This window comes from Aspergillus novofumigatus (assembly GCF_002847465.1).
Source record: "Aspergillus novofumigatus IBT 16806 chromosome Unknown P174scaffold_4, whole genome shotgun sequence".
Taxonomy (NCBI): domain Eukaryota; kingdom Fungi; phylum Ascomycota; class Eurotiomycetes; order Eurotiales; family Aspergillaceae; genus Aspergillus; species Aspergillus novofumigatus.
The window spans coordinates 1505032-1532874 of record NW_020194277.1 but is presented as its reverse complement, the minus strand read 5'-3'; the positions used below and the strand labels follow the sequence as shown (position 1 = coordinate 1532874).

The window sequence follows — 27843 nt, the reverse complement described above, 5'->3', positions numbered from 1 at the left end:
GTTTGATCTTGGCATGAGAAGCACTTTTCTGGACAAGGCTATCAATCTGCGGTTCCTGTATTTGTTAGAGGTTGTCCCAGAGTGTTCGAAAACAGCAGCAGGGAACCTGCCTGGTCTGTGCCGTATGACTTGGCAATTGTCGCCATGGATATACATACTCCGCACCCCGTAGACCACCTACCTAGTAAGCTAGGTGCCTGTACTTCATATAAGAGCTGAAAGCATGGGATTGTACGCCAAGGAGGCAGAAGGGGGCCATAGCCTGATTCATCAGGATATCCGCCAGGAATGTGTCAATTGCCAAATGCCTGACAAGAGAGACTTGCCTCGATCATCCGTAACGGCGCATTTAAGCAGTCCACAATCCTGAAAGATGCGCCATATCCACGTACTACCTTTACGTAGCCGCTCATGCTCCACTTGCCAACAAGGGGGGCTGCCCAGCATCTAGCCCATGTCGGTTTTCTTCAAGATTGAGGGTGGCATATTTGCTCCAGCCGTACAGTCTGCATTTAGTAATCTTGAGGAATAAGAATGCCACATCGAGGGTCAAGCCCTCCGGCCATTTTTATGGAACCGAGTCCTTCAGAAATGAACAGTTCAAGAGGCTGTGTAAACTAAGAATATCAAGCAAAGCAGGGATCACCGGATCACCGTCTTATTGATGTGCCTGGTAAAATACACTAGCCCATTGTAAGTTACTACTACTAGCTCACTTCTGGTTCAAGGTTAGCTTCATGGCACTAGCGGTGGCGCTCAGCCGGACCTTGCCAAGATAAGTGAGATTTCGACTGGCCTTTCTGCACCGCTGATTGGATACGCCGTCAGGAACGGGCATTTAGTCCAGTTGGTGCCTGGAGGGATTTCTCCGAAAGTGTTCATTTCGGAAATGACCATAGGTAATGTTACGGTGTGCACTGCAGCTATTGACAATTTTTGATTATGAGATGCATTTAGTCTAAACCATAGGTAGTCAAATCCCAACAATCTGAACCTAATATTGATTGATTTATTATTATGATCTCTGCTGAATAACAATATTAAACCACGGGTGATTTAATAAGATTTGGCAGACTTTCAAGGGCGTTTGTGTCTTATCCCCTAACCAGGGTTGACCTCGTACACCCAGTGGCAACGCAGGGTCCATGACGCTTTTACTTTGGAGATGTTCCAGTCACAATCAAGAGAGAAATTTGTATGACACTCACATGCTGACTTGTTCCATTCCAGTCCTCAAGAGACTCGAATTTCTCCCAGGTACATCCTGCCCCGGAGATGCACGAACCGAACTCCAACAAGGACTCAGAAACGGTCGGACCGAGTGACCGCAGCCAACTGGGTCCGCTTCATCATTCAATACCTTGGTTTCCTGTCTGCTAGATTCTTAAATTGAATGATGATGGATCATTATTCATGAATATCTTATAATATACGGCTAGTCTAGTTTGAATATCTATGAATCATGGGAAATTAGAACCTAGTGATAATAATAATAGGCACCTGATTCTCGTACTCCGTAGGCCCGTCAGATACTTGTATTGCAGCAGTTCGTTAATTTTCCTGCCACACATTAACTAGGCGGTGGGTTTCTGATCGACTGGAGCGGGTAATACCGCGTATTGAACCGGTCAGGTCAGGTACAAATTACGCTAAGGAAAGTTACTAACTGTCCTTGGACCCCCAGACCTCCACTCTACCGTGCAGAACAGCCAATCAGTGTGTGTTGCCCTCCACACATTCACCCTTCTCCTCCCTCTTGCTGTGGCTCTCTCGCTGCCTCTCGCTCTATCTACCCGTCATTCACTCCTCGCCCGCAAATCAGCCTGTCCTCCTTCGTTTCCGTCGGTTGCTCCAATCTTCGTCTTTTCTTTTTCCTGTTAGTCTGCTAGTTCTACGAAGTCCGTTACTCCCGCCTCTTTACTCCTCCCCCATCCTCATCCTCATCCTCATCTCCTCTTGACTTCCCTCATTTTGCTTCTTTTAGTTCCTTTTGCTGTTTTCCTCTTTCCGTCCGCTCCTCAAATTTTCTCCCTCTGGCCCTTCTTGTGGCCGTCCGCTCATTAACCCAAGCAACAATTCAGACCTGCGCTGTCATCAACGACTCCGGTCGGATTTGAACTTGCTGCGCCCATCGCCTTACTCAAATCGACTCGACTGTTGGATATTGAAACTGCAGCCCTAGGAGTTGTTCTTCGACTTCTGTTTTCCTTCGTTATCTCCCTTTTTTCTGTATCTCGCAGACCGAAACTTGGCTTTGATTGGGATCGTCGCCTTCGAGCTCGTGGAGTCTTTCGACATATTCAATGGTGTCTTTGCGAAGGTGAAGACCTCCAGACATCGCCAGGCTTTCCAATAAACCGAAGGAAAGTCACTTGGTCTGGAGGTCCCTGTGCGTCCGGATCAATCGACTGTGGATATCTTCTTTTCAAGGAGTTGGGCGGATTATTGTTTTGACCAGCAAGTAGTTGCTGTCCACTGCTAATCATGGCTTCGATCTCTCTGCCTCTTCCAGCTCAGTCACCTGCAGCCTTGTCTCAGCATTTCGATTCGCCTGGCCAGTCTCCCGGCCGACACAGCCGTCGTAATTTAAGCATGGCCGCACCTCTTCCCACTCCACCATTCGTCTTCCCGGCTCGCGATCCAGAAACCTCGAATATCCAGCCATCCACGGCGCCTGAGCAAAGAAGCAGAATTCCTCCCCCTCTGCCAGCTTTCTCCTTCAACCCTGGATCGTCCCATGCCACGCAATCCTCCGTATCAGCAGTTCCTCCGACTCGAGCGGGTGGACACCGTCGGCGACCTAGTGAATTCATCGGAGGAGATCAGTTAGTCACCTCGGGAGGGACAGAGACCGGCCAGAGCAACGATGAAAACCCATTACCAGCTCCTGCTAAACTCCCTACTCCTGGTCCTGGATTCAGTGCAGGTGGGCCCGGACGACGTCACCATGCCCATCGACGATCTGCAGCCGTCTCTGGTGTAGATCTTGCGGAAATAACTAAAGCGCTTGCGCCGAAACCCGCAGGAAGTACACCATCGACACCAGCAGACCCAAGGCGTGAAAACGGCGCACTCGAGGAACAACACAGGCCCGTCTCCTACTCAGCGATACCTCTGGGTCGACCAACACCTCCAGCCTCTCCCCGGATTCCATTCGCTGGAAGCTCGCCTCATCGGGCTAAGACTGAGTCCCCAGATCGATCACCTGCTAGTGGACGACCAGTTTTGCCACTCAAGTCGAATAGTCCTGGACCCATGGGCTCCCACCAGTCACAACCGGTTGCTAGAAATAGCGGAAAGTCTGGTAAAGATGGTTTTCTCGCTGCTAGTGAGGCGGCGTCCTCTGCTCCTGAAAAGGTCTCCCCTAGACCCCGGACTGCCGATGCGCTCTTGATGTTTGATCTTGGTGAAAATGGGGTTTCTGGCGATGTATCGCAGATGAAGCGACCGTCGTCTGCTACTGGACACTCTCGAGTCCACAAAAGTCTGTCTTCTGGACTTCTTGACGCAGCTATTGGGAAGAAAAATCGATTTGGTGACGACGGTCACTCAATGAACTCTTCTCGGCGTTCATCATCCACTGGGTCAGGCTCCGATACATCTGGCGACGACCATGATGAATCAGCGGAACCTCGTGCCTCGAAGAAAGGGCTATCAAAGACCAAGAAGAGACAAAAGAAGGTACGATCTTGGGCGGGCTCGATATTAATCCGTAGCAAGGGCAAGCGGCATCACTCGAAGAAGGAAAATGGAGGAACAAACTCTGCAATTCCTACACCAGTCATCACCAGAACTAACTCGGATCTCGGTTCGGGGTTGGATGTCGATTTTGACGATGATAACATCGTTGTCATCCGCACTCCCACGAATCCCAACGCGCCCGAATCGAGCCGGTCAGCTATGGAGACTAATACGCAGCCGTCATTCGAAGAGTCCTGGAAGCCAAGGAGCTTCTACGAGCAGGGCGTACAGGATGATGCTCTCAGTCCAGTCATCGATTTGGATGCAGCTCTAGGACCCTTCAACACACCTGATATGCGTGCCGATAGAGTTGTCGGGAGTGGATTCTCTGTTGTATCCCGACGTATGTACAGTGGTGGACGACGGGGTGAATTCGTCGGGCCTGAAATGCGCTATCATCGACGTGCAGAAAGTGCTCCGGAGATGCCTCCTTTTGATCGCAGCTTTCTCAACAATCGCCTTATCAATTCCTCCAGCCTGGAAAATCCTGATGTTTTTTATGAGGAAGAGGAGGACGCCTTTTTGGCGGCTACTAGTGAATCACCGAAGGAAGATCAGGCAGCCTCCAAATCTAATGTCGTCCCACAACCCGATAATTCGGACCAGATAACGGTGCATAGCAAGGCCACTTCCGACACGTTGACTCGAAGGTCGGCGGATGCCGGATCCAGCACAGAAAGAGCTGGCCTCGGCATCCAGAACAACGAGGGAACAGGGCCAGAAGCTCCCATCCCTGCTCCTGCGAGCCAGGAGACCTCTGGGGATCCCGGACTATCTGCACATGAGAGGGCTGTTGACCAGCTCCACAGTGCTAAGAATCCTTTCACAAGCCATCCAAAGAGCCCGGTGGGAATCATCAAACACGAGAATTGGCCGAACAAACCGCCAGTGCCCCCCAGTCCTGAAATTTCACCAAGATTTTTGCCTGCTGACAACCGACCGGCGACGTCTCCTCTGGAACTCACTGGCACCATCCCCCAATTTTCCCTACAGAGTAGCTGTTCGCTATCTCAATCTTCTTTCCCGTCTCCGGACTTCACTTTGTCTTCTTCCGATGCTCCTCGCTCTATCACAACAGCTTCGACAACAGATCACAACTTCTCCAACCCATCGTACAATCCATCTATGGATTATCATCAGGCTTCAGTGGACGATGTGCCGTCTTTGACCAGCAGTGTGTCGACCACAACAAATACGTTGAATCGGTTCTCAGGCACCTTCTTCCATCGTTCTCGACTTTCCACTGACCGCTCGGCTTCTTTTTCTGCCGCCGGCACTCGCCGCAGCAGTCAAGCTCACAGCCAGAAGAGGTCAAGCTTGGCTAGTTTATCCAAACTCGTTGGTGGTCCTCAGGGCGAGAGAAGCAAACTGAGCTACGAGGAAAAGCCTCCGAGTGATGTTTCTGAGAAGTCAAAGAAGAAGAGCCGTCGTATCAGCCGTCTCGTGCATTTTTGGAGGACGAAAGACAAGGAGAAGCTGAATGAGAAGGCTGTTCGAGAAGATCAGCCGTCATGAACAGTTTCCGCCACTTCAACGATTTCACTTTTAATTCTGTACATATTGATCCACATTATGAACGATTCATTCCGCATGGTCTTTGCAGGTTCATTCCTTGCGGGACCAATCCAGCTTTTGTGCTACTTTCCCATTTCGGTTGAGATTACTGACGAATCTCTTTTCTCGGCATGCCTTTCAAGCGTAAGAGTATGATGCTCTGTTTCAATTTCTTGTCCCTCGTTGATGTCCGATTGTTATTATGGGCAAGCAATGCCGTTGCATTTATTCTCTTCATTCATTTTTAGCCTCTTTTTTTTCCCCCTTCTAATCTATGGCGGTCATTTGCGCATTCGTCAACATCATTGCATTGACGGTAGTGGCCACGTTATATGGGCGCTTCTGTTGTTTCCTGTCCCATGATGGATATGCCTGTCGCACTCATCGAGGCTTTTCAATTGTCTTTGGCGTTACAAACTGCACATTTGTGAGGCTACATGTCGGTGAATCTACACTCCAATCGTCATTGTCGAATACGAGACATTTACACGTTGAGGGCTTTTGACGCCGATTGTAGGCCATGTAGTTGTTGAGCATAGATCTGCATTACGAATCAGGTCATGTCTGTTTCCTGCACACTAGTTCGAACGTGATACTTGTTTCACAATGTTAACTTGAAGAAACATGATGAATATTATTAACGTTGTAGATAGTAAACCTGTCAAACGCGACATAAATCTGATTTTAATCGGTGGATGACGGGCCGAATACCAGGTAAGAAAAATACATAACCAAAGCCAGCCAGCAAAACTCAAGCAACCCAATCAAAAGCCGCAATCTGCAACAATATTCAAGGACATGGGACCACCAAGATCAGGTGCTTCAAAGAAATCCACATCATCAAAGAACGCACCAGGTCGCGATAACCGAAAAGAAAAGAAAAGGCCGCAGCAGAGCAAACAGGAAACAGCAACGTCGCGACATGACCAAACCGGTCAGGATGGGAACCAGATCGATCTCTCCGCCACCATCCCGCTGACTCTCCAGCAACTGCTGCTGAACGTATTCAAGACAGCCTTGCTTACAAGTGATGGGCCGCATGACCATGAGCGTCAAGATGAACATAGAGCACAAACGCCGAGGGCTGAGACAGACAGCGAACCCGAGGCTCAGACGACCGCCCCGCGGGAAAAGAAGAACTAGATATCAAGTCTTTGGTCCAGACTATCAAGTCCCATTTGTATAATCGGGACTTTGACTCGGCGTTTGCTGATGCCGATGAAGACCTCTTGCGCGCTTATGCGCTGCGCTGGAGTGCGTCCCGTGCGCTGGGGTATGCGGGGATTTTCAAGTCTGTATTGCGGACGTTGTTGAGTGGAAGTGATGGAGCTCAGGTCCAGGCTCAGGGTCAGTCCCTGGCGAAGGAGACGAACCATATCGTCTGCATTGGGGGCGGAGCCGGCGCAGAGATCATGGCAGTTGCGACTGCCTGGCGGGATATGATGGACGAGACCGCGCTCTCGAATAGTGTTGGTACGGTCACGTTGGAGGACGAGAGCAGGGGTCAGGATCAAAATCAAGACACAGCGGCAGCTGCGACTTCGTCGCCACGGCCAGGGCTGGCTATTACAGCTGTGGATATCGCCGACTGGTCGAGTGTCGTGGACCGGTTGGCGCGGACGATCCGGTCTCCCGCTGTTCCGGGCACAAAGTCGCATCCTGCGCCACTAGAGTCGGGAAGTGCAGACAGATTCGCCGTTAGATTTGAACGCGCGGATGTCCTCTCGCTGGCTGAGGAGGGATTAAGGAAGATAGTGCGTTTAGACGACGCGGCGGCACCGGCCCGCACGGTCCTGGTTACGCTCATGTTCACGCTTAACGAGCTCTTTTCGACGTCCATGGCCAAGACGACGGAGTTCTTGCTCCGCGCGACGGATCTGTTGACAGCGGGGACTGTCTTTCTGGTTGTTGATAGCCCGGGTAGCTATTCGACTTTGAAATTGGGCAAGTCGGCGAAAAAGGACGCGGAGCCGGATGGCGCCTCGGCGACGCCGCGGGAGAGACGGTATCCGATGAAGTTTCTACTAGATCATACGTTATTGTCGGTTGCCGCGGGGAAGTGGGAGAAGGTCTATGAGCAGGATTCACGCTGGTGGAGGAGGGATGCGGCCAGGCTGCGGTATTACGTTGGTGAAGGAGCGGGTTTGGAGGATATGCGGTTCCAGATTCATGCGTATCGCAGGTTGGCTGATTAGGGACAGGACAGCCAGATCACTCTATGTGAGGGCTATGAGATAGTATTATGACCATGATACCATATGTGGGACTTGTAGAGAGGAATGGATATACTATTGCTACAGATAAAGACTATGAGTTAAGAGAGACGGAGGAACAACCATACAGCATCAATTCGCCAGGAGATCATGCAAGCCCAAATCCTCATCCTGTTGGAATAAATGAGATCAATACAATAAAATGTCACATTGGGTGACCGGCCTCGTGCCTTGTTTTCTTCAAGCAACCGGATTTCTTCATCCCCCCCTCATTTAATTCCTCAGACCCAGCAGCAGACTTGTGCTCTTTCCACCGTCCTTGCCTTCATTGCCAGGCAGGTAGGTGACGTTGGGATTATTGGCCAGCGTCTGAGCAATATCCTTTGTGGCATCGATCCGACGAATCTCAATAAGACCACTACCGGCCTTCGCGACGGCCTTGCTGATGATCTCGGCACTCTCGGCTTCACCCTCCGCACGGATAACGTTCGCCTGACGCTCCTGCTCGGCTCTCTCGACGATGAACCGGGCACGCTCGGCGTCCTGCTGTGCGATCTGCTTCTGCTCGACGGCCCGTGTGAACTCCTTTCCGAAGGTCATGTGCGTAATGGAGACATCTTCCAGGGCGATGTTGAACTGTGCGGCACGCTTCAACAAGTCGGTGCGGATACGGTTCGAGACGGCCTCTCGTTGCGTGATGAGCTCTGCGGCGTCGAACTGGGCCACGATGGCTTTGAGGACTTCGTTTCCGATGGAGGGGAGGACACGCTCGTCGTAGTCGGTACCGTAGGTCTGTCCTACATGTAAGAGAGTGCCTCGACTCAAGGCTGCGAGCAAAGTGGACTCACCTGGTAGATGACCGGGAGCTTCGGGACATCAGGGCGATGCAAGACTCGCAGCGTCAAGCTCACCATCTGCAAGTCCTTACTTCCCGTTGTAGTGGAGATATTGCGGGGCTTGGTTCGAACATCATAGACAATCGCCTTCTGCAGCCAAGGGATCAGGAAATGTGTGCCCTCGTTGACAACCTTCTCCTGGACACCGCTCAATCGGTCGAAGATGACCGCCCGTGTTCCACCGCGGACGTCGTAGATGGAAGCGTTGAAGATCATCGCACCCGTCGCCACGGGGATGGCGAGCCGGTAAAGATTGTACAGACCGTTAGCCGCCATGATGGATGAGATGGAATGTGATGGGAACGGAGTCGTCAACACTAATAGAAGGTGGTCGTGTACTGCGGTCTCCCATTTGATGATGTCGGGCTTTTCGCATGCTGACCAAATCAGGACTAGCGCCGGACGCAGGGCCAAACCTCCCAACTCCGCCGTTTTGGCCCGAGTCGACCTCGTCTCTCTTTCTGCCGCTGCTCTCGACCTGTGCTGCACATCCACGTTTGTTTTCTCTGCAATTTTCGGCGCTTCCGGCAATATTAACAATGGGTGGTCATCTTGATCCTAAGAGCGGAGTGTGAGTTGCCTCGAATTGCGGTCTCAGGCGGCCTCCATATCCCTACGATCCGTGGGCGGTTGTATTCCTTCATCAGAAGAGGAAGGCGGCTGTCGACTCTTCTTTTCGTTCTAAATAGCCATTGATAGGAGCTTGATTGATTGGATGTGCTGACAATATGTCTAATGCAGGTTTATGGGCGACTGGGGTGATATGGGTAGGTTTATGGACCCCGACCTCAACCCGTGAACACTTTACTGCATCACGACCGGCTTTCGGATCCAAAGACGCTTCGAAGCCTAAAACCGCTCCAAGCAAACTCGATTACTGCAGAATGCGACATGCGGTATCCCAACCTGTGCTAATACTCCGTTTCTTGCTCCCTAGGCTGCCCGACTCCCCAGCGCATTGCTACCTACTCTCTGTCTTCCAACCGTCAGCGCCCTCTCGCTGGTGCTTTCCACGCTGCCATCTTCAACACCTTCCGCAGATTCAGAGGCCAGGTTCTCTACGTCGTTCCTCCTTTCGTGGCCGCCTACGCCGCCATGAACTGGGCTATTGAGAGGTATGCGCCCTCTTGCCTTGCATCTCACTTTGCGCTTTTGGCTTCAAACCAGTTGCTGATTGTCGCTTTTGTATAGAAACGAGTACCTTAACTCCAAGCCCGGCCGCCAGGCTGAGGGTGTTGAGGAATAAATGGATGCCTTTCCTTTACCTTCAAAATGAAAAGTGGGATCTGACTCAGGCTGTGAAGTCAGGAGGAGGGTACTGTGTGATTGCAATGTACAGTAACTAGAAAGCAATCAATTGTTCTTGTCTGTCTAGACTGCTTTTGGTAATTGTTGCGTCTGGTTGTTGACTTTCAAAAATCAGCGTATCCGCCTATCGCCGCCATGGAAGCATCGCAATTAGCACTAAAAACATTTTGACGGAATGCTAGTATATTGTTCAATGCTCGATGTACAGGACGGAGATGTAAGGGATTGAGATATAATGCCTAGGTAGACTTGTTGACCTCCGTAGCCAATAGCTAAGGTAGTATGACTTTAGAACAACTCTTATTGGTTCAATTCAATTGTCCCCTGTCGCCTGATTTCTCAGGCTCCCTTCGACACTGCGCTATGTAACGAGTGCACTTAACTGCAACTTCGAAGAGACTGCGAGCTCCATTTAGGCCGCTCGGTAGGCATATAATTTGCGCAGCAGTACAGTTTCAGTCATGTTTTGTCCAGCGGCTGGGTTGGAGCAAGCCCGATCGGTTCTGGCTGATGCCCAATTTATATCTCCACGATGCGCTCAAAGGAACCTTCTTGCTGGGGCATAATCCCATAACAACTGCAGCCGTAGGACCGGATAGTCCGGACAAGCACCTGCATCTCTGCTCAGAGACCGTTGGTCCCATACAGATGCCGCCAAACAGCGGCAAGTACGGTCGTCTACATATTGGTTGAGCGGTCTTCTCAGACTTGACGGATGGAAATCACATCCGAAAGATCTTTTGGACTGAATTGCACTTGTGCATGCCCCGATGAATGGGGATGTAGAGATCGGGTAAGGTTTCATGCTGCTCGTGGATGAATGCAGGTCCAACTAGATACTGATTGGATACTATACCTTCAGTAGCTGCAGTCAACAGACATATCAAATTCAGGGAGCGCCTGTTTGCAATTGAAGGCGCGTGGTTCTAGGGCCAAAACATAATCATGGACGAATTGCTCTATCCTTGGTCGATGAAACGGTTATCTCCAGGTCATTGAGGTCTTATTTTCGACAGGACGGGTGCCGCTTATCGCACTATGGGAATGCCATTGTATATGCAAGCAGAAGATGGCCGTGTCATAACCGTCAATGTCAGCAAAGAAGGGGAGGGAATGAGCTATAGAGAAGAGAACCTGATCTGAGAAGGTAACATACAACCGTGTGGACTGTGTTGGTGCTTTGGAGTATCCGCAATTGGAGTACTAATACGTAAGTAGAGGGGCCCCACTGTGCCTAAGAAATCTCTCTCGGGCCATCAAACAGAATTCTCAACGATAAAGAGGGTAAGGCAGAAAAATAGCAAAGCGTAGAAGAAGGAGGAAAAAACTGCCCACATCTTAAGGCCCATCAGGCAGTCAGGCACCCAGGCCATCCTTCCGCCCCCACTCCCGCATGCGCTTCTTTTGCTTTTCTTCCGCTCCAAAGACTTCATTTCTTTCCTCTTCTCTACGCCTGCGTCTTGCTTCTCCCTCTCCATCCTCTGTACTTCGTCTTCGTCCTCCTTGTCGACGTCGCTTCCACTCCATCACCATGTCCGAGATCACTCACCCCACTATCAAGGGTATGTTACTTTTCCTTCACTTATCGTCTATCGATCTTTATCGGTGCATCGCATCAACCCCTCCATCACTTTTTCCAACTACCCCACTTCCAGCACATCGCCAATAATTCCAATCCTATCGACCAATGGGTTCTCTCCAACCTCAATATACCTCAATCTACTCTGATTCGGCGTCAATTGCTTTACTGAATCGCTTGTTTCGTGTGTTGTCCTGAATCAATTCCGCTGACCACACCTCAGATGGCTGGTTCTCCGAGCAGTCGGATATGTGGCCCGGCCAGGCCATGAACCTCAAGGTTAACCAGATCCTGCACCACGAGAAGTCCAAGTACCAGGATGTCCTTGTCTTCGAGAGCACCGACTACGGCACCGTTCTCGTTCTGGACAACGTCATCCAGTGCACCGAGCGGGATGAGTTCTCGTATGTTTTCCCCACCGCACACGTTTTTTCCGGCAGCTTCTAATCGAGTTCTCTTTGTGTCACTGCAGGTACCAGGAGATGATTACTCACCTGGCCATGAACTCCCACCCCAACCCCAAGAAGGTTCTGGTCATCGGTGGTGGAGATGGTGGTGTACTCCGTGAGGTTGTCAAGCACGAGTCCGTCGAGGAGGCCATCCTTTGCGACATTGACGAGGTATTATTCCATCTACAATAGTTCCAGATGATGTTGATCGCTGACTTGTCAAGGCTGTCATCCGTGTCTCCAAGAAGTACCTCCCCGGCATGAGCATCGGCTTCCAGCACCCCAACGTCAAGGTTCACATTGGCGACGGCTTCCAGTTCCTCAAGGAGCGCAAGAACGAGTTCGACGTCATCATCACCGACAGCTCTGACCCTGAGGGCCCCGCCGAGAGCCTCTTCCAGAAGCCCTACTTTGAGCTCCTGCGCGATGCTCTTCGTGACGGAGGTGTCATCACAACACAAGGTTGTTCGTCGCCTTTCCTTTCTGTCATCTGCCCTTTATCTTATTTCCCTCTCCTGTCATCTCTTCTTCTTTCCTCTCTTTTTTTTTCCTGCGCTATCCAACCCCCCACTTTATCTTCGCTATTTTCGTTATCTTCGTTGTCTGTATTTCTATCTATATCTGTATCTGTCTCCATCCAAAAACAAGAAATCGAAGCTGACTGATCTACGTCCCAAACCACCCGACTCCCCACCCGGGATCGGTTTGGGTTCGTGTTTTACACTTCACAGCCGAGAACCAATGGCTGCATCTGTCTCTCATCACCGACCTCAAGAAGGCCTGCAAAGAGGTCTTCCCCGTCGCCGAATACGCCTACACCACAATCCCCACCTACCCCTCCGGCCAGATCGGCTTCATGGTCTGCTGCAAGGACGCCAACCGCAACGTCCGCGAGCCCGTCCGCACCTGGTCCCGCGAGGAGGAGGAGCGTCTTTGCCGCTACTACAACCAGGACATTCACCGGGCCAGCTTCGTTCTGCCCAACTTTGCCCGCAAGGCTCTGGATGCGTGAATCAAAATTACGGTTAGCATGTAAATGTAATTACCCAATGAAAATGATGTTCTTTATGATATCAGAGATTTTGGACCTGTTGTGTAATTTTTTTGACGGGCATTCATACGGACTACAGTAACTCATGAACGCGATGACCGACAATATTATGACATAATTTTATTTTTGATCCTCTAAATCTAGAAGAGCTTCACCAACAACCATGGGAGATAGGACCGATAAGAGCATTTAAAAGTAACAGAGATTCGTCGAGCCGTAAACATGACACTAAGAAAGGAAATCCATCATGACGCTAACGCAAGCCTTCTACAGAATCTGCTCAAAAGCACGGTTGATGGGCGAGCGCACGGGCTGGCCCTTGTAGAAGTCGATGGTAGCAAGGGCACGCTTGCTAATGCCCTCAGGAGTGAACTCGAATTTCTAAAGAAAAGGAAACAAGTCAGTACCGGCGTTTTTCTTATATCAGGCGGCGAGTTAAAATGGAGTCTTACCTTGTAAACCTCCTTGTAGGGGCCGGAGGCACCGAAGCGGTTGAGACCGAACTGCTCGTGAGAGTAGCGCTCCCAACCCATGGTGGACAGAGCCTCAACGGACAAGACCGGGATGCCGTCGGGAAGGACCTTGAGTCTGTAGTCCTTGGACTGAGCATCGAAGACCTCGAAGCAAGGGACAGAGACGACACGGGCGACGATGTTGTGCTTCTCCTTGAGGTAGGTGGCGGCCTCGATACAGATGCTGACCTCGGAACCGGTGGAGATGAGGGTGATGGAGGCGTTGGGGGCCTCGACGACGGGGTAGGCACCCTTCAGAGCAGCCTCAATGGTCGAGTTCTCGAGCTGAGGCAGGTTCTGACGAGTGAGGGCGAGGACGCTAGGAGTGTGCTTGGCGGTGATGGCGGAGTAGTAGGCAGCGCTGGTCTCGTTGCCGTCGGCGGGACGCCAAACCATGCAGTTAGGGAGGGCACGGAAGTGAGCCAGAGTTTCGATAGGCTGGTGGGTAGGACCGTCCTCACCCAGACCGATGGAGTCGTGGGTAGCGACGTGGATGACGCGGACGCGGGAGAGGGCGGAGAGACGGAGAGCACCGGCGGCATAGGAGACGAAGTTGAGGAAGGTACCACCGGCGGGGATGATGGTGCCGTAGGCAGCAAGACCGTTCATAACGGCAGCCATGGCGTGCTCACGCACACCATAGCGGATGTAGCGACCGGACCACTCACCAATGCCGTAGACGGGGGGCTGGAAGTCGACGGCGTTCTTCCAGCGGGTGTTGTTGGAGCCGGTCAAATCAGCGGAACCGGACAAGAGCTCAGGGATAACATCGTGGATCTTCTCGAGGACAGCCTCAGACAGTTTACGAGAGGCGACGGCAGCGTCGCTGGGCTTGTAGGTGGGGAGGCTCTTCTCCCAGCCCTCGGGAAGCTTGCCGGAGAGACGGCGGACAAGGTCGGCGTGCTCGGCCTTGTACTCGGTGGCGTACTTCTCAAGGAGCTGGTTCCAGGCCTGTTCCTTGGCAGCACCCTCGGCAGCGTGCTTGTGGTAGAGGTCGTAGACCTGCTGGGGAACGACGAAGCTCTGCTTGGGGTCGAAGCCGAACTTCTGCTTGACGCTCTCGCAGTCATCGGCCTTCAGAGGGTTACCGTGGACACCGCCGGTACCCTGGAGCTTGGAGCCGAAACCAATGGTAGTCGTCAGACGGATGACAGTGGGCTTGTCGGTGACCTTCTTAGCCTCGTGGATGGCGGCCTCGATGCCCTCGAGGTCGTTGTCACCATCCTTGACCCACACGGTGTGCCAGCCGTAGGCCTCGAAACGCTTCATAACATCTTCGGTGAAAGCACACTTGGTGTCACCGTCTAGATAAAAATATCTCAATTAGTAATCGAGTCAATAATGTTACTTTTTCGTAAGAACTTACCGATGGAAATGTGGTTGTCATCATAAATGGCAATCAAGTTGCCGAGCTTCAAGTGACCAGCCATGGAGGCAGCCTCGCTGGCAATACCCTCCATGGCACAGCCATCACCGAAGAAGCAGTATGTGTAGTTGTTGACCAGGTCATAGCCAGGCTTGTTGAAGACGGCTGCGGTGTGAGCCTGGGCAATGGCCAGACCAACAGCGTTGGCGAAACCCTGACCCAGAGGACCAGTGGTGACCTCAATACCAGGGGTGTCGTGAGCCTCGGGGTGACCGGGAGTGATGCTATCAAGTTGCTACGCAGGATTAGCAAATGCTCATTTCTTGCTCGATACTCACGGAAAGATCATACTCTGAAGCTCTTCAGGTCGTCCATGGTGACATTGTAACCGAAGAGGTGGAGGAGAGCGTATTGGAGCATGCAACCGTGGCCGTTGCTGGTGAAGAGCATTAGCAATTGAATTCTTCCATCATTCTAGGCCGAGGAAGCTTACGAGAGAACGAAACGATCCCGGTTCAGCCAGTTGGGGTTCTTGGGGTTGAAGTTCATGAACTTGTTGAAGAGGACGTGGGCCACAGGGGCCATGCCCATAGGGGCACCGGGGTGACCGGAGTTGGCCTTGAAGGTGGCATCGACCTGAATGATTGATTAGCACGTTTCTCCAACTGATTGCTTTTTATGCCATGAAGATGAAGCTGAGATGTGTCTTGTCGATGGAGGGAAAACAGCCATCATCCGAGCTTGCCCTGGACACTGAGCGGGGCGTTCCGCGGCCAGCTGTCGTTACAAGTTGGAGACAGCAGCATCTCAACCATCACAACCACCATCGACTGGGGTATTATAGAGGTATGCGTTATGAAAAGGGGACCAGATAGAGCATACCGCAAGAATACGGATCGTGTTGACGGCCAATTGATCCAAATCGGTGTAACCCATGATTGCTAACTTTTTTTTTTGCTGGAAGGTTAGATGATGTAAGTGATGGAGGGGAGACGGGGAGGAAGGGCAGGAGATGGTACTTATTAAACAAACTTTCTTCTGGAAATCTTTTTCGAGAAGGGGTTCAGGAGAAAGTGAGAGAGTAAGAGAAGGAGCAAGAAAAAGGTTGCAAGAGGGGAGTAGAGTAGAGAGCTATGGCAAATGCTTACTACGAGGTACGGACAGCCAGGTTGGAGGGGGAAGAGACAAGACAAGGTGGGGGAGATGGTAAGGGAAATGATGTCGGCGGTGGGGCAGCAACTCACCGAATGCTCAATTGACGTTGTTGGGATGGTCAGGATTCCGTAGCATTTGGGTTTTCCGACATCCATGATTTGCTATAAGAGTCGCCTCTGATGCATCATAAGTCAATTGGTGCATTGGACTCGCTTTTCTGCCAATTGCTACGAAATGGATAGAACACAGCTTCAATCTCTTCTGTATCAGAACCCTTGTGCTGACTGCGTAGCTGTGTAGCAGTCCCCCACTCCCGCTATCGCCGTCTACACCCCAGGCATCCTCTTCCGCGGAGTTTTGCCAGTTTTGCCATGTAGAGTAAGCATTTAGCATAATAGCAAAAAATTTACCATATGTGAGATAATCCTTATCAATCTAGAACCTTTACGTCTCCACGAAGGAATCTTCAGGTCGTCAATTGCCGTCGACTACTCGGTCTCACAGAGCGTCAAGAGTCAAGGCCTCCGACGCATAGGGAGTACTGATGACATTAGCCGACGCCGATCATCGGCCAATTCTTCCAGTTCTCCATGACCAGGGGATATCTGCCAATACTTGCCCCTCCATGCAAAGTGATATCCTCAAACTCACGCAGCAAAAAGCAATAACGACACAGCAACGCTACACAGTCCTCCGGGAGCGAGCCTATGTTCTTGACAATATTCCGTAGTTCCTTATTAATAACCGACACCGTTGAGAGCTCCAGAACAATGCTGGGTCCGGAGGACGCTACTCCGATCTATTCTACGCAGTACTCCATAATTTTTCCATGATTCAAGACCAGAGAGATGCCGCGGGTAAATAGGTAGATAACTATACTGCTGGTCTGCTGATTAGAAAAATTTGAATTTTTTGTAAGCATTTTGCACGCCATTATCAGATAATTATCCATCTTCTAGATATCAACTACTTTTCAGTTTCAAATGCGAGTGTCATAACTTTGCCAGTTGTCAAGAATTAGCCACCACGTCCTTCTACACATGCTATAAGATGACAATTCAGCACCTAGAAATAAACAATAGATAGACGCAGTTGATCTACAAGGCCAACCTATCACAGTACCCAAAACCTTCAGGAGCCTAAGGTACCTATTTGTCTGCAAGTACCCAGGTAGTAGACGGGCTTGCCAGATTCGACCAATCCGGTGCCTCTGGCGCTGCCATGCTTGCGAGCATTCCTCCAAGTATGCATGACTTGTGAGATGAAGAGTGTGATGCATATGATGATGGAAAGGCGCAGGATGCATATACAGCATCATTGATTTGAGGAAGGACTAATATAAATAACATATATATATATATATATGGTAAAATATGACCCTTACACCAAAAACAGTTCAAGATAGACTTAGATGACGAGAAAGGTGTCTGCTCAAGAGACTCACAAACCACAAGACTCCAGAGACAATAGGTATCATGGCGAAAAGAAAGACTAAGAAAAAATATCGCCTCCCTGAGCGCGCCCAGTTTATATAAAATCCTTCATGTCAAAAGCATAACAAGTCTCAGACGGCCAGCCGTCGGTCCCAACCGTGAGTCATTCCAAATTCATCAATCTCGTCGTCCACTGCCGGGATCATGATGCCCCGGAATGGGTCCAAATCGTCCAGAGGCAGCTGCAAATCATGGTACGGCAACCTATCCTCGGCACTCATGCTCTCGTCGGAGAAACTGAGGACGCTCTGCGGCGCGGGGTTGATCTCATGGTTCGGCAACATGTCGCTGTTGCTGCTCGCCGACCATGCTTCAGGTGACAGACCCGGGACATCCTTGGTTGACGCAGACGGCGGCATGGGACTTTGATCCGCTGGAACGTAGCCCGCAGTCAAAGAAGCAAATGGACCACTGTCCTCACCACATTCTTTGCCCCCGTAGATGCCGGTAAATATGTTCGAATAGCCGTGATCCATGTCGCTCAGAACAAATTCCCAGTCAGCCATACTCATCGGACCCGCGGCGGCATTCGAGGGAGCCGAGCTCGACATGGTCTGTGCGTGCTCATGTGTCATAGATGGCGAAGCGTAGTAAGCCCTGTTCATGGACTGTTGCGGAGCGGCATAGTTCTCAGATGGCAAGCTAGCCCGACTGGGAGATCGAAGATGACGGTGAGGGGCACCAATACTGGTGCCCGAAATGGTCGCTCTGCGCGACAGCGATTCGGTCGGCTGATTTGGCACCTCATCGCTAGCCGACCGTGATTTCACAGACTGCAGCTGCTTCTTGGGTGACTTAAGCGGCTTCTGTGCAGGTGGGGACATGGACTGGTTCTTGACGGAGGTCCCGCGCTTGTCATTGTCGAAGGAAACCAACAGGCTGGCTACCGAGCTGAACTCTGCTGCTGCTCGAGCCGACTCGGGCTCGAGTTGGTCAATAACCGCGGTAAGCAACTTCTGGCACTCCTTGAGGAGCTTGCTTTCGCGTTTGAGCCCCGTGTTTTGCCACAGAAGCCCCAAACCAGACGTGAACACCAGCTCTTTCCGGTTGATACTGATCGAGAGACAAAGACGTCTTTCGTCAAGCAGCTGGAGAATCTGAATAATATGCTTGCACGAGTCAAAAGTAGCCAGAATTGATGGAGACCGAATATGCTCTTCGCCAAAGCAGACAGCAGGGCGATGAATGAGAGAACGGATATAGTAATAAACCAGAGACTAAGTAAAACGGATGTTAGCCTACTGCACAGTAGTTGGGAGCGACGGGCCAAAAAACTTACCAGAAGGGGTGATCGGCTGCTTGTGATGTTTGTACTTGGTTTGTCCTGAGAGAATTCGAGGCGCAGGTGAGCAGGCAGTGTCTTTACCCATGCGTCCAATTGCTCGGCAACCGAGCGCATCTTCGACACCAATACCTCATAACCACCGTCCGAAGGGAAAATATACTCCAGAGCCTTGTTCAGAACTCGAGATGCTCCGAATAGTGCAAGAGCGCTCGAAATGCGAGTCGTCTCCCCCGGCAAAGTCGGCAAGAAGTCGGTCTCCGTGACATTCTCATCGTCAACGTCCTCGGGGTATTCAGTACGGACATCCTCTTCGCGTAGGAGGACTGGCAGTCCAGTCAAAGCAGCGGTAAGACTGTGGCCACGTGAGTAAAAAATCCCTCAAGTTCTTGAACGATCGAAGAGAGATGGGGAACTAACCGGTCAAGGACGTATTGACACCAAAACACCTTCTTACGAGTCTCAGCAACGAGCGGGTTGGAAGAGAATCGCTTCTGGCTCTGGTGGAGCCTTAGTTGATGGCAAAGGCCAACGGCGAGGCCGCGATAGCGGAGAAGACCTGTGTAGTCCCCCTTGGTCATGCAATACATCTGAGCAAGGACGTAGCACTGCAATGTCGAGATAGAAATGCTGTTCGACAGAGATTCGAGGGTTGACGACCAGTTGTCTTCGAAGAAGGTGGGATCCTGGTTGGTTCGTGACTAAACCTCCTGTTAGTTCCCCAAGTCTGTCTCCAAATGCAAGCCCAAACACAAGTTCTTACAGTAGAAGCAAGAGCAGCAATCCCGAAAATCAGGTTTAGTTGCACCATGTCATGAGTACTGCCCTGCAGAGACTCTGTGTTCGATAGATACTTTTCATAAGCTTTGAGTATGGTCGGGCGATGGACGACGGGGTATAGAGGCGCCCATTCTTGGAAGAAGATGTTGATGAGCTGGTCAGAGACAAGTCGTGGGGCGGTTTTAATGGCTTGGTCAATGCGAGCATGAGAGATAGCCGGAGGCGAGGCCGTCAAAGCCTCAGTTGAAATGCCAGAAAGAGGCCGTCCCTGCTCTTTGAGCTCTTTTGCGAAAACATCTACACAAAATTAGCAGGGCGTTCCGGGACCATACCGCGCTGTAAATATCATACCTAAAAATCCGCGAGCACTCGAAAGACCGAGACACAGACTATCAAGTGGCTCAGTCGAAGATTGTACTTCCGGGATCTGAATGGCTTCTTCGGCAGCCTCGGACAGCTTGGGGCGAGCAGATTCAGTAGAGGACGGTGATTGAGACGCAGCCTGAACCCTTTGCTGCGAAGCTGGCGAAAAAGAGTGTATACGTGACAGCACATCGATCTTCTCGTCCTTCTCGTCCAACAGATTCTTCAAATCCCTCACTTCCGCCTCCAAGGTCCGCACTCGTTCCTCCAATGATTCCGTGTATCCTCGAGGAAACGCTCGACGGCTAAGCTTGTCGCTTGTCTTGCACTCGAAACCGACATTTGCGCACTGTGTACAACACGGCCGAATTCCATCGCAGCGAATCTTTTTGCTTCTGCACCGATCGCAGGCCTGGGCTATACGACTTTGCGAGCCGTTGCCGACCTTGATCACTTTCATAGGGAGAATTCCAGGCATTTTGGCTGGATGCTCTTAACGCATCTGCCGCCGATAATTGATGCTTGCCTCGAAGTTGTGGTTAACGCCAAACAAGTGCAGGGTCGGGATGATATCTGTATATAGTACTCCCTAATGTTAAGCGACGATCCAGGTACCGAAGGCGTGATAGTTGTCTCGCATTCGAGATGTTAGAAGGGTGGAGAACAGACTGTCTGCGTAGATGTCTGAAGTAACGATATATTGCCAAAGAGAAAGAGGAGTAGTGGCGGTAGTAAGACGAAGACAAGAGGCGAGGAGAGGAGACGCAAGACAAACGGGGGATCGAGCCTGTTTGGGGATAAAGTGGGAAGAGTAACAACTTTTGACTACCGAATGGACCGAGTACCGTATTATTGTGAGGAAGAATTACAGCAGTACGTGAAAGTAGCATCACGCATTTCCCGGAACGTGTCAGGGGACCTGAGGGGAGGCAGCCATGTGGGGTGGCTCTTAAGCCACATAGCCAATAGTAATGGATGTTTTACTGCATTTCACTTGCTCAGCGGACACCGAAGATGCAACCGTGGGTTAGTCAATACTGTATTACGCTTACGGCTGCTCCATGTGGTTCTATCCAGAACGATCGTTGACTGGAGATTAATTGCTGACTTTAAAGAGTATCTTGGTTGTCGGCATTTCATGTCTCTGCTCGGATACAGATCTGGTTCACCGTCATGCTGCGATCATTTTTCCATCATGGAAACAGAGAACGGCAGTTTTGTGGAGGCAAATCTGGGGGAAACACTCTAGAAGTACTCCGTATCTGGGCGTCTGCCATGCAGTCCCCTTTGCATTTCTCCATCAGAGGTTATGCTTATGATGCGAAGCCTCATCTTTCAAGGTATGCCTTGAATCAGTGAGACTATGAGTATTGCAAAGCCGCTAAAACTCATAGTTCCAGCAGTAGTCTCTCTCCCTCTAGGCAAGAATGGACCGATGAGCAAACACAAATACGGATGATCGTCTATTATCCCTCCAATAACTCTTTTTCTAGCTCTATTAAGTAGAATATCAGCCGCCCGGACATGTCACATAGAATACAAGAAACAACTACAAAGATTCAGTCCATCCCATGGGAAGAGCTCTCCGCAACCCTGGCCTTGCGATGCTTTCATTGACTAGCGAGTTTCGGACTCAAAAGCTGGAGGCCTGACACGAGGGATGTCATGAGCGAGTAAGCCTTTCACCACCCACAACTGTGTCTTTGCGGCCACGGGGAGATTATCTACGGCTGATCCCGCCGAATTATTCCCTAGAACTCTTACAGCCCGAAGTATTCACGAGAATTTCTCGCCAGATAATCATTGATTTTGCGCACAAAGTCTTCCTCTAATAATACGAGCAGCAGGTACGGATACAAGAACATTAAAATGGATCGCCCCGAGTGTCCTGGCCGGCATTTGACTACCGTATTTTGCTGGGAGGGAAGATTCGGAACCATCTTACTGTTAAAGTTAGCTTGCCACTTTCGTGCCCCGTCTGTTCGCACCTGGAGAAAATCGCGGGGGATCCCCGTGGATACCATCGAATGCCAATACGAGATTGCCCCATTGCTCTCCTAAAATCCAATAGTATCAGAAGACATCGTGGCAACACTCAAAAGTTCAGTCATGCGATAAGCAGTGGCCACGGGTCTTTTCAAAAATTTGTGAATTTTATATGACCATGAACATGGAGTAACCATTTCTCCCCTTGGGAGAGTCTAATTTTTGCATGCCGAGCGTTGACCGAAGAAACCGCGACGGTGGAGGCGAGACGTTCAATATTTGGATCCGCCTTGATCCGGCTCCACCAACCATGAAAAGGACAAAAACTAATTTGATCAAGATATGAGCTCTGTGGAGATGATTACCAGAAGTAGGCGGCCCACGTTTGAAGATCTCCAGTGTTCTGAAGTTGCTAAACTCCGCAGGCATGCCCATTATCCAGTCTAGTACCTAGTGCAAGTGCACACTGCGAGTATCACAGCAGCTCATCATAGACACTAGCCGAGCAACAATAGAAATATCATGACGCTAGGCGGCTAGGCATGTAGCCTACTCCGTACCCCTTGCTGAATCTGCCGTTATCGGATGGACTACCGCAGGATGGCACGATTCCCTCTGGCTGGCGAAAGCTCATTTCTACCCCGATGACCCCAGTCCTTCTAGTCAACTTTCTGGAAGCACACGGAGTACAGGATTACATCTGGCCATAACCATACTTCATAGGCTCGGCGTCCTTTCCGCCCTCTCTTAGCGTGCGCATGGCAAGAGCCCAGGTTCCCCCTAGTGGATAATGCAACGACGTCATCCACTGGTGTCTCCAATGGCCAACTCATACCTTATTTGGACGAAACGGCCAAACAGAGTTTCGTGACTCGTGTCCCATGGCCCCAAGACTCCTACCTATTCCGAATGTCGACATCGGACCAGAACCTAACAGAACCAGACATTCCCCAGGAGCCCGAAATTGTGGTGCAGATCCCCAAGTTTCCTCCCCCAGTGTCCCGATCTTTCCCCGTCCTTCTACCCCAGAGTCGTGACTCGTACCCCACCAATGAATGGCTCAATAAATGTTAGGGAAGAACCGAGTATGGCTAGTTCGTTGTTCTTCCGTAATTGACTGGGTATTTACGAGTCTCCCATTGGGGGTATTGGGGGTAGTTTGACTTGGGGATGGGAAGAGTAGTGGAGATATCCTCGAATTTATTACTATTACTAGGGGACTGGACTTCCGGTTGGACTTCCGGTACAGCTAATGAACCATATGGTGATGAATGGATGCACACCTGAACCATTAACCTCATATATCACGTAGTTGGACTGCGCCAACGTTACAAACCCAATCGGAGTATCATTATGAAAAATCCTCTTCTACGTCATCCGACTGCTGGTTGAGGTACGCAGTGACCGTCTCAGATGTTATCAGTTCCTGTCGCTGCACGATGAAATAGTGGTTAGTGCATTCGTAAACGTGAGCGGGCATAGGATCAACACTCACCCTACTCATTAGGTCCTCGATACTCGATTGCAACAATCCAGCCTCTAGCCTCCGCAAGCTAGATATCGTATTCAAAACATCAGGTCGAAAGAGCGTTCGCATGTCCTCGTCATTGCTTATTTCGGCAACTAGCTTTTCGGTCTCCCGCAGGATCACCAGTTGAGTCTCAAGCCGATCGAGTATGAGCACAACTGCACGAAGCTGGAAAATAGCCCATAAAGGGTCCGCTGCTAGCAAATCCTTGAGGCGGCTGGGCGTTCCCATGTCCTCTCCTTTCCAGGTAGCTCTTAGTTCTTTGCCCCCATCGGTGGTTTGCACCACGTCAAAATTGAGGCCGTCTTCCTCGTTTACACAAGCCCACCATACAAAGGGGCTGTCCCAAGTGGTTTTGCCCGGCTCTGGACATGCTGTAGTAGCTCTGGTGATCCGTACCCCGGGGACCTCCTTGCAGAATACTTGCTTAGCCATTTTCAAAGGATCATCATCGGGAATATCCAGGTCGAGAAAGATCTGCTTCGCGTCCGTCCGTTCGTTTTCAACGAAACCGTAGGAGAATACCATCTCCGAGGCTGGTTTCTCATCACCATACCTACATGCCACCGCAATCAACATACATCTCCTTATCACGATCATCTTCAGAACTTACGATATAGTAACTTCCTCGCCGACACGTAATTTCTTGCCTGTTCGAAGCTGGAGTACAGCGTTTCCAGCTCCATCCTCATCGAATCTGGCTTTTACCAAGTCCTCACAGGCATGGTTTGCCATATCTACACATGGCACAATCGCATGCCCACTCCTGGGAAGATCGACCACTCGCGACCGATACACAGCGTCGACATACTTCCAGTCGTCGAATGTGAATTTCCCTGTGTCCTCATCCCACCAATGCTCCTGGCACCAGGGTATGTCCTCCGTAGCTTGGCGGAGGTGCTCGAATTCTTTTTCAAGAGAACCAAGTTTCGCGTCCACTGCAGTCTGCAACGATGTCCCGCCCAAGAGCTCGCGCTCTTCTGCTGAGTAAAATGTCGGTAGAGGTATAGAGGCCGGCATAAACCTAATGTACTCTGTCCAGGGGTTCGAGACACCGATCTTCTGGCGTTGGTTGGCGAAGTCAGGGCTTGCATGCGTGATTTGGACAATTAAAAAGATTAAAATCGCGCCTCTAGCTGTCTGTATATATTAGCTCGAGGGCTTACGCGACAGGTGACGAAAACCCGATCTATAGTGATCGTGACATATAACATACCCTGCCAAAGTCGCCGACGGCATCTAGGACCTCCCGAAGATGGCGATCTATTTTTGCATGGTTGTGAACGTACTCGAGAGTCAGCGCCAGGTCAGACGGAACCGTGAGAAGGGTGTCTGCTTCAGCTTCTTCGTCGTTTTTCTCCGCTGTCGCTACGATCGCGGAGCCCTTGTCTGTGACGTCTTCGCCATGGAGCTTCAGGAAAGCGACTCCCTCGAGGGATATGCCATTGAGCTTTGCCCAGTGAGACAGAGCTTCAACAGGTAGATAGTCGCGTCTCATATCGTTCCGTTGCCGGGACAATTCTGACTGTCAGACAGAGCTGACGCAATTAGAGAGGTGCAAGGAAACCAAATTGTCATCCTCCGCGAGCTGGGAGCTTCCCCACTCTGCCTGCCATGTCCTTATCGATAAGACGGGGTAGCTTAACCCTAAGCCCTACAATCTTGATTGGTCCATACCATTGCAGCATTTAGACGTCATAGGACATCTCGTCACTCGATATAGGCCTTGCTTTGGCTGCGGCCTTGCGCGGCTCGAAGTTGACGTCCCGGGAGAACTTACTTAAAAACGAAGCATTGCACTTGTACCGAATGTCTACGGCTTAAGAAGCACTAATTTACCACTGAACAACTAACACTCACAACCGCAGTCCAACATGCCTAGCAGCCCTCGCCTCCCGACTACAACTTCAAAGCTCCAAAGCATGCTTATTCCGCGCCCTCCACGCGTGACTCTTCTTCCGCTTCAATCTGTCTGGCAACCTGCCAGGCTTCCCACACCTGGCAATGTGAGAGCCCGCTTCAACAGCTCTCTAGGCCAAGAATGGAAGGGCTCTTCAACCGACGACCATGCCGTGAAGAGATCGAAGGACAAACGGGATATAACAGATCCTCAGACAGAATCTTCCGCTTCTGGGCTGAAGGAGAAAAAAGAAAGCGCGGGTGTCGCAGACGAATCCAAGCAGGGAGCGGTGACGGAGAGGGAAGGTCTCAAGCAGGAGCGTCAAGCTAAAAAGGAACACCCTAAGGCGCCTGAACCGATAATCGGTATGAATGATGAAAGAGCTGAGGTTAGTGCTACCTGCCCCTTCTCAACGGAGACTGTTGTCGTCGGTAATGTTTCACCTGGCTAACCTGTTCATGGTTTATAGAAGGGTACTTGATCGCACCGATTGACCACTTGAGGCAACTAGTTTTGCATGCGTTCGTGACCTTCGATTGTCGTTGTATTATTCATGGCATGTGGTTGTCTCGTTACAGAAATTGCCTTATATCGACTGTACATAGATGGAATATATTTCTGGTCTATCGGCCAGGTTTGAACGAAAGGACCTGCAAAAAATATTCTTAGCAAGCAAAGAAAAAGCTCAAGTACAAGGAGCAACTCACATCATGCTTCCCTACTCCAACTATTTCATCCTCAGACACTCGGGTGCCGCCAACACCCTCAATGTAAGAGATGGGAACGTCACCCATAACCTTGTGGGCAACGTCGGCTACCGTGCTTCCTCTGTTGGACGTCAGTCATATATTTCGTTGGTGCCCGATCGCAAGAAAACCCACCTTTTAACCAAAACACAGTCTCTGAACACCGCATTTCCGGCTCCAGATGAAAATGTGTGCACGTTCTTGACTGGGAAAACCGGCACAAGTCCCAAGAGTTCCGCTGCTCGCGAAAGACACTGCACCACTCCAGTGGAGCCAAAGCGATAGAGAACCATGTCTTTCAGGTTCTCAACACGGCTAGACGAGGTTAATCAGGTTTTCTTGTCCCAGCTGGGCATACTTACTTCTTCAACTTCTCGTCCATCTCTTTTAGACCGCCACCATCGGGATCGCCCATCTCTATGAGATCTTCTCGTGTATCCAAGAACTCACTGCCTTCTGTATACTTGATGTAACCCTGTTTTGCCAATCTTCGAAGAAACACCTCTGATATCGCGGAGCATAGCACTATTGACTTTGGATCTTGCATCTTGGCGATCTTGCTGATATTCTAGGTTATTTCTTTCAGCACGAATTCCAGCATGATTCCTGGAGTAGAAGAAGGAACCAACCTTGTCCGCGTCAGGATGGTCAATCTTGTTCAGTGCAAAAACGGTAGGAAACTTTTCATCAATGAAAGCCTGGACTACCCGCTCAATCGTTTCGTCCGACCATTCCTCTAGAGGTTCTTTCAGACCGATTCTATCCAGACAGCGCGCAACTGTCGCCGATGTGCTTCCGTATCCGGAAAATTGGCCTTGTAATGTATCCACGGCCGTTGATTCTGCACCCACAGTCAATACACTTCGATAGGTTTCCGGAAACGCGGCATTGACTGACTCGTCGCAACATGTCTTCTCTTAATAGAGCCCCTGCGTATGACCATAAGCATCGTGGGAGAAAATAAGAAAAGGGCCAGAGTCACCCTTGATCGTATCGTACCATTTTTGCATCAGATTACCCAAAACCCATCGCACAATCTCAGATCGTAGCCACTCGATGTCTACCGATGGATCATATCCGCGCGTTGCCTTTCCTAAGGACGCAATCCATTTTAGCTGATATTGAGAGATAAGAGGTAGACGCAGAATATAATTGCTGACCTTCTGCGTCAGTTGTTCCACTGACATCCACCACATGAATCAAAGCATCCGCATGACGTAGGTCGTCCAAGAACTTATTCCCTAAACCGCGACCTTGATGAGCTCCAGGGACGAGACCCGCGACATCTAAAAGCTCGATAGGGACGGAACGGCGACCGTCAACGCAGCTACCGTAATTCGGCTTGCATTTGTCTGAAACGTTGAAGCGCTTGCAGGCACACTCTATTTGAAGGTATCCAATGGCGCGCTGAGGGTCAATAGTTGTGAACCTGTACGTCGAGAATCAGAATTGTCCTGAAAGCGCATTGTATGCGGTTATCGTATGGAAACTTTCGGGCGACGGAGACAGAGAAGGCAGAGGACGTTGTTTTAGGCTACTCACGGGAAGTTTCCTGCAAAAAGAAAGAACCGGTCAATGCTATACAAGTGAGATTCAGGTTATCAACAACTCACCAACTTTCGAACTGGCATCTGTCAGACTGTTCAGCGTTGTGGATTTCCCGCTGGAAGGCTAATATGCCCCTCAACTCAATCAGCGGCAGTATCTTCTGAGATGGCAGCAGGAACCAACCTTTCCAACCAGGCCGATCAAGGGATCTCTTGGCATAATGACAGACCACCTGTGGCTCTAGGTATATGCAAAAGACAAAAGCAAAAATCGCTGTCTATAGTCGTCCAACTCAACAGACCAAAAAAGTTCGCATCTGACCCAGCGGGGACATTTCGGATTCTGCCGTCTCTCCGGCAGGCGGTGTAAGACCCCCGAAATTGTGATATCTTG

General features: G+C 50.6%; 12 protein-coding genes across 12 annotated transcripts; 5 read left to right on the top strand and 7 right to left on the bottom strand.

The window, feature by feature from the left end:
• Positions 1-2484: 2484 nt before the first annotated feature.
• On the top strand, positions 2485-5256 carry P174DRAFT_369636 (putative cell wall proline rich protein; the record flags this gene model as incomplete). Its single annotated transcript, XM_024822291.1, has 1 exon — positions 2485-5256. The coding sequence occupies one exon, from the start codon at positions 2485-2487 to the stop codon at positions 5254-5256; it is 2772 nt and encodes a 923-aa protein (XP_024682608.1).
• An 816-nt stretch (positions 5257-6072) lies between these two features.
• On the top strand, positions 6073-7577 carry P174DRAFT_441281 (25S rRNA (uracil2843-N3)-methyltransferase). The gene is made up of 2 exons (XM_024827274.1): positions 6073-6346; positions 6409-7577. The coding sequence occupies exons 1-2, from the start codon at positions 6094-6096 to the stop codon at positions 7488-7490; spliced, it is 1335 nt and encodes a 444-aa protein (XP_024682607.1). The 5' UTR covers positions 6073-6093; the 3' UTR covers positions 7491-7577.
• phb1 (prohibitin subunit PHB1) lies at positions 7558-8713 on the bottom strand. The gene is made up of 2 exons (XM_024824100.1): positions 8357-8713; positions 7558-8300 (listed from the first exon to the last, which is right to left on the bottom strand). The coding sequence occupies exons 1-2, from the start codon at positions 8678-8680 to the stop codon at positions 7782-7784; spliced, it is 843 nt and encodes a 280-aa protein (XP_024682606.1). The 5' UTR covers positions 8681-8713; the 3' UTR covers positions 7558-7781.
• Positions 8714-9045: 332 nt separating this feature from the next.
• P174DRAFT_168511 (ubiquinol--cytochrome-c reductase subunit 8) lies at positions 9046-9776 on the top strand. Its single transcript, XM_024821220.1, has 3 exons — positions 9046-9171; positions 9342-9519; positions 9596-9776. Exons 1-3 carry the CDS (start codon positions 9150-9152, stop codon positions 9648-9650), a joined length of 255 nt encoding a protein of 84 aa, XP_024682605.1. The 5' UTR covers positions 9046-9149; the 3' UTR covers positions 9651-9776.
• Positions 9777-10020: 244 nt separating this feature from the next.
• Positions 10021-10660, bottom strand: P174DRAFT_441279 (uncharacterized protein). The gene has a single exon (XM_024827273.1). It carries the CDS (start codon positions 10515-10517, stop codon positions 10251-10253), a length of 267 nt encoding a protein of 88 aa, XP_024682604.1. The 5' UTR covers positions 10518-10660; the 3' UTR covers positions 10021-10250.
• Positions 10661-11147: 487 nt separating this feature from the next.
• P174DRAFT_441276 (spermidine synthase) lies at positions 11148-12797 on the top strand. The gene is made up of 5 exons (XM_024827272.1): positions 11148-11274; positions 11515-11695; positions 11764-11911; positions 11965-12202; positions 12472-12797. Exons 1-5 carry the CDS (start codon positions 11244-11246, stop codon positions 12750-12752), a joined length of 879 nt encoding a protein of 292 aa, XP_024682603.1. The 5' UTR covers positions 11148-11243; the 3' UTR covers positions 12753-12797.
• A 92-nt stretch (positions 12798-12889) lies between these two features.
• On the bottom strand, positions 12890-15838 carry tktA (transketolase tktA). The gene is made up of 7 exons (XM_024824099.1): positions 15689-15838; positions 15552-15614; positions 15163-15305; positions 15021-15105; positions 14670-14964; positions 13244-14607; positions 12890-13172 (listed from the first exon to the last, which is right to left on the bottom strand). The coding sequence occupies exons 2-7, from the start codon at positions 15603-15605 to the stop codon at positions 13059-13061; spliced, it is 2055 nt and encodes a 684-aa protein (XP_024682602.1). The 5' UTR covers positions 15606-15614; positions 15689-15838; the 3' UTR covers positions 12890-13058.
• Positions 15839-17052: 1214 nt separating this feature from the next.
• facB (C6 transcription factor FacB/Cat8) lies at positions 17053-20561 on the bottom strand. The gene is made up of 5 exons (XM_024824098.1): positions 19731-20561; positions 19363-19676; positions 19020-19300; positions 18597-18954; positions 17053-18534 (listed from the first exon to the last, which is right to left on the bottom strand). The coding sequence occupies exons 1-5, from the start codon at positions 20218-20220 to the stop codon at positions 17389-17391; spliced, it is 2589 nt and encodes an 862-aa protein (XP_024682601.1). The 5' UTR covers positions 20221-20561; the 3' UTR covers positions 17053-17388.
• Positions 20562-21560: 999 nt separating this feature from the next.
• Positions 21561-22216, bottom strand: P174DRAFT_441272 (uncharacterized protein). Its single transcript, XM_024827271.1, has one exon. It carries the CDS (start codon positions 22161-22163, stop codon positions 21897-21899), a length of 267 nt encoding a protein of 88 aa, XP_024682600.1. The 5' UTR covers positions 22164-22216; the 3' UTR covers positions 21561-21896.
• A 700-nt stretch (positions 22217-22916) lies between these two features.
• P174DRAFT_441270 (SET domain-containing protein) lies at positions 22917-24806 on the bottom strand. Its single transcript, XM_024827270.1, has 4 exons — positions 24473-24806; positions 23870-24396; positions 23238-23812; positions 22917-23180 (listed from the first exon to the last, which is right to left on the bottom strand). Exons 1-4 carry the CDS (start codon positions 24752-24754, stop codon positions 23080-23082), a joined length of 1485 nt encoding a protein of 494 aa, XP_024682599.1. The 5' UTR covers positions 24755-24806; the 3' UTR covers positions 22917-23079.
• A 170-nt stretch (positions 24807-24976) lies between these two features.
• P174DRAFT_441269 (uncharacterized protein) lies at positions 24977-25801 on the top strand. Its single transcript, XM_024827269.1, has 2 exons — positions 24977-25544; positions 25626-25801. Exons 1-2 carry the CDS (start codon positions 25131-25133, stop codon positions 25635-25637), a joined length of 426 nt encoding a protein of 141 aa, XP_024682598.1. The 5' UTR covers positions 24977-25130; the 3' UTR covers positions 25638-25801.
• Positions 25429-27740, bottom strand: P174DRAFT_450928 (Ygr210 GTPase family protein). Its single transcript, XM_024828982.1, has 11 exons — positions 27634-27740; positions 27516-27573; positions 27445-27454; positions 27063-27331; positions 26902-26995; positions 26800-26831; positions 26532-26743; positions 26265-26470; positions 26038-26217; positions 25864-25984; positions 25429-25806 (listed from the first exon to the last, which is right to left on the bottom strand). The coding sequence occupies exons 1-11, from the start codon at positions 27667-27669 to the stop codon at positions 25780-25782; spliced, it is 1245 nt and encodes a 414-aa protein (XP_024682597.1). The 5' UTR covers positions 27670-27740; the 3' UTR covers positions 25429-25779.
• Positions 27741-27843: the final 103 nt, after the last annotated feature.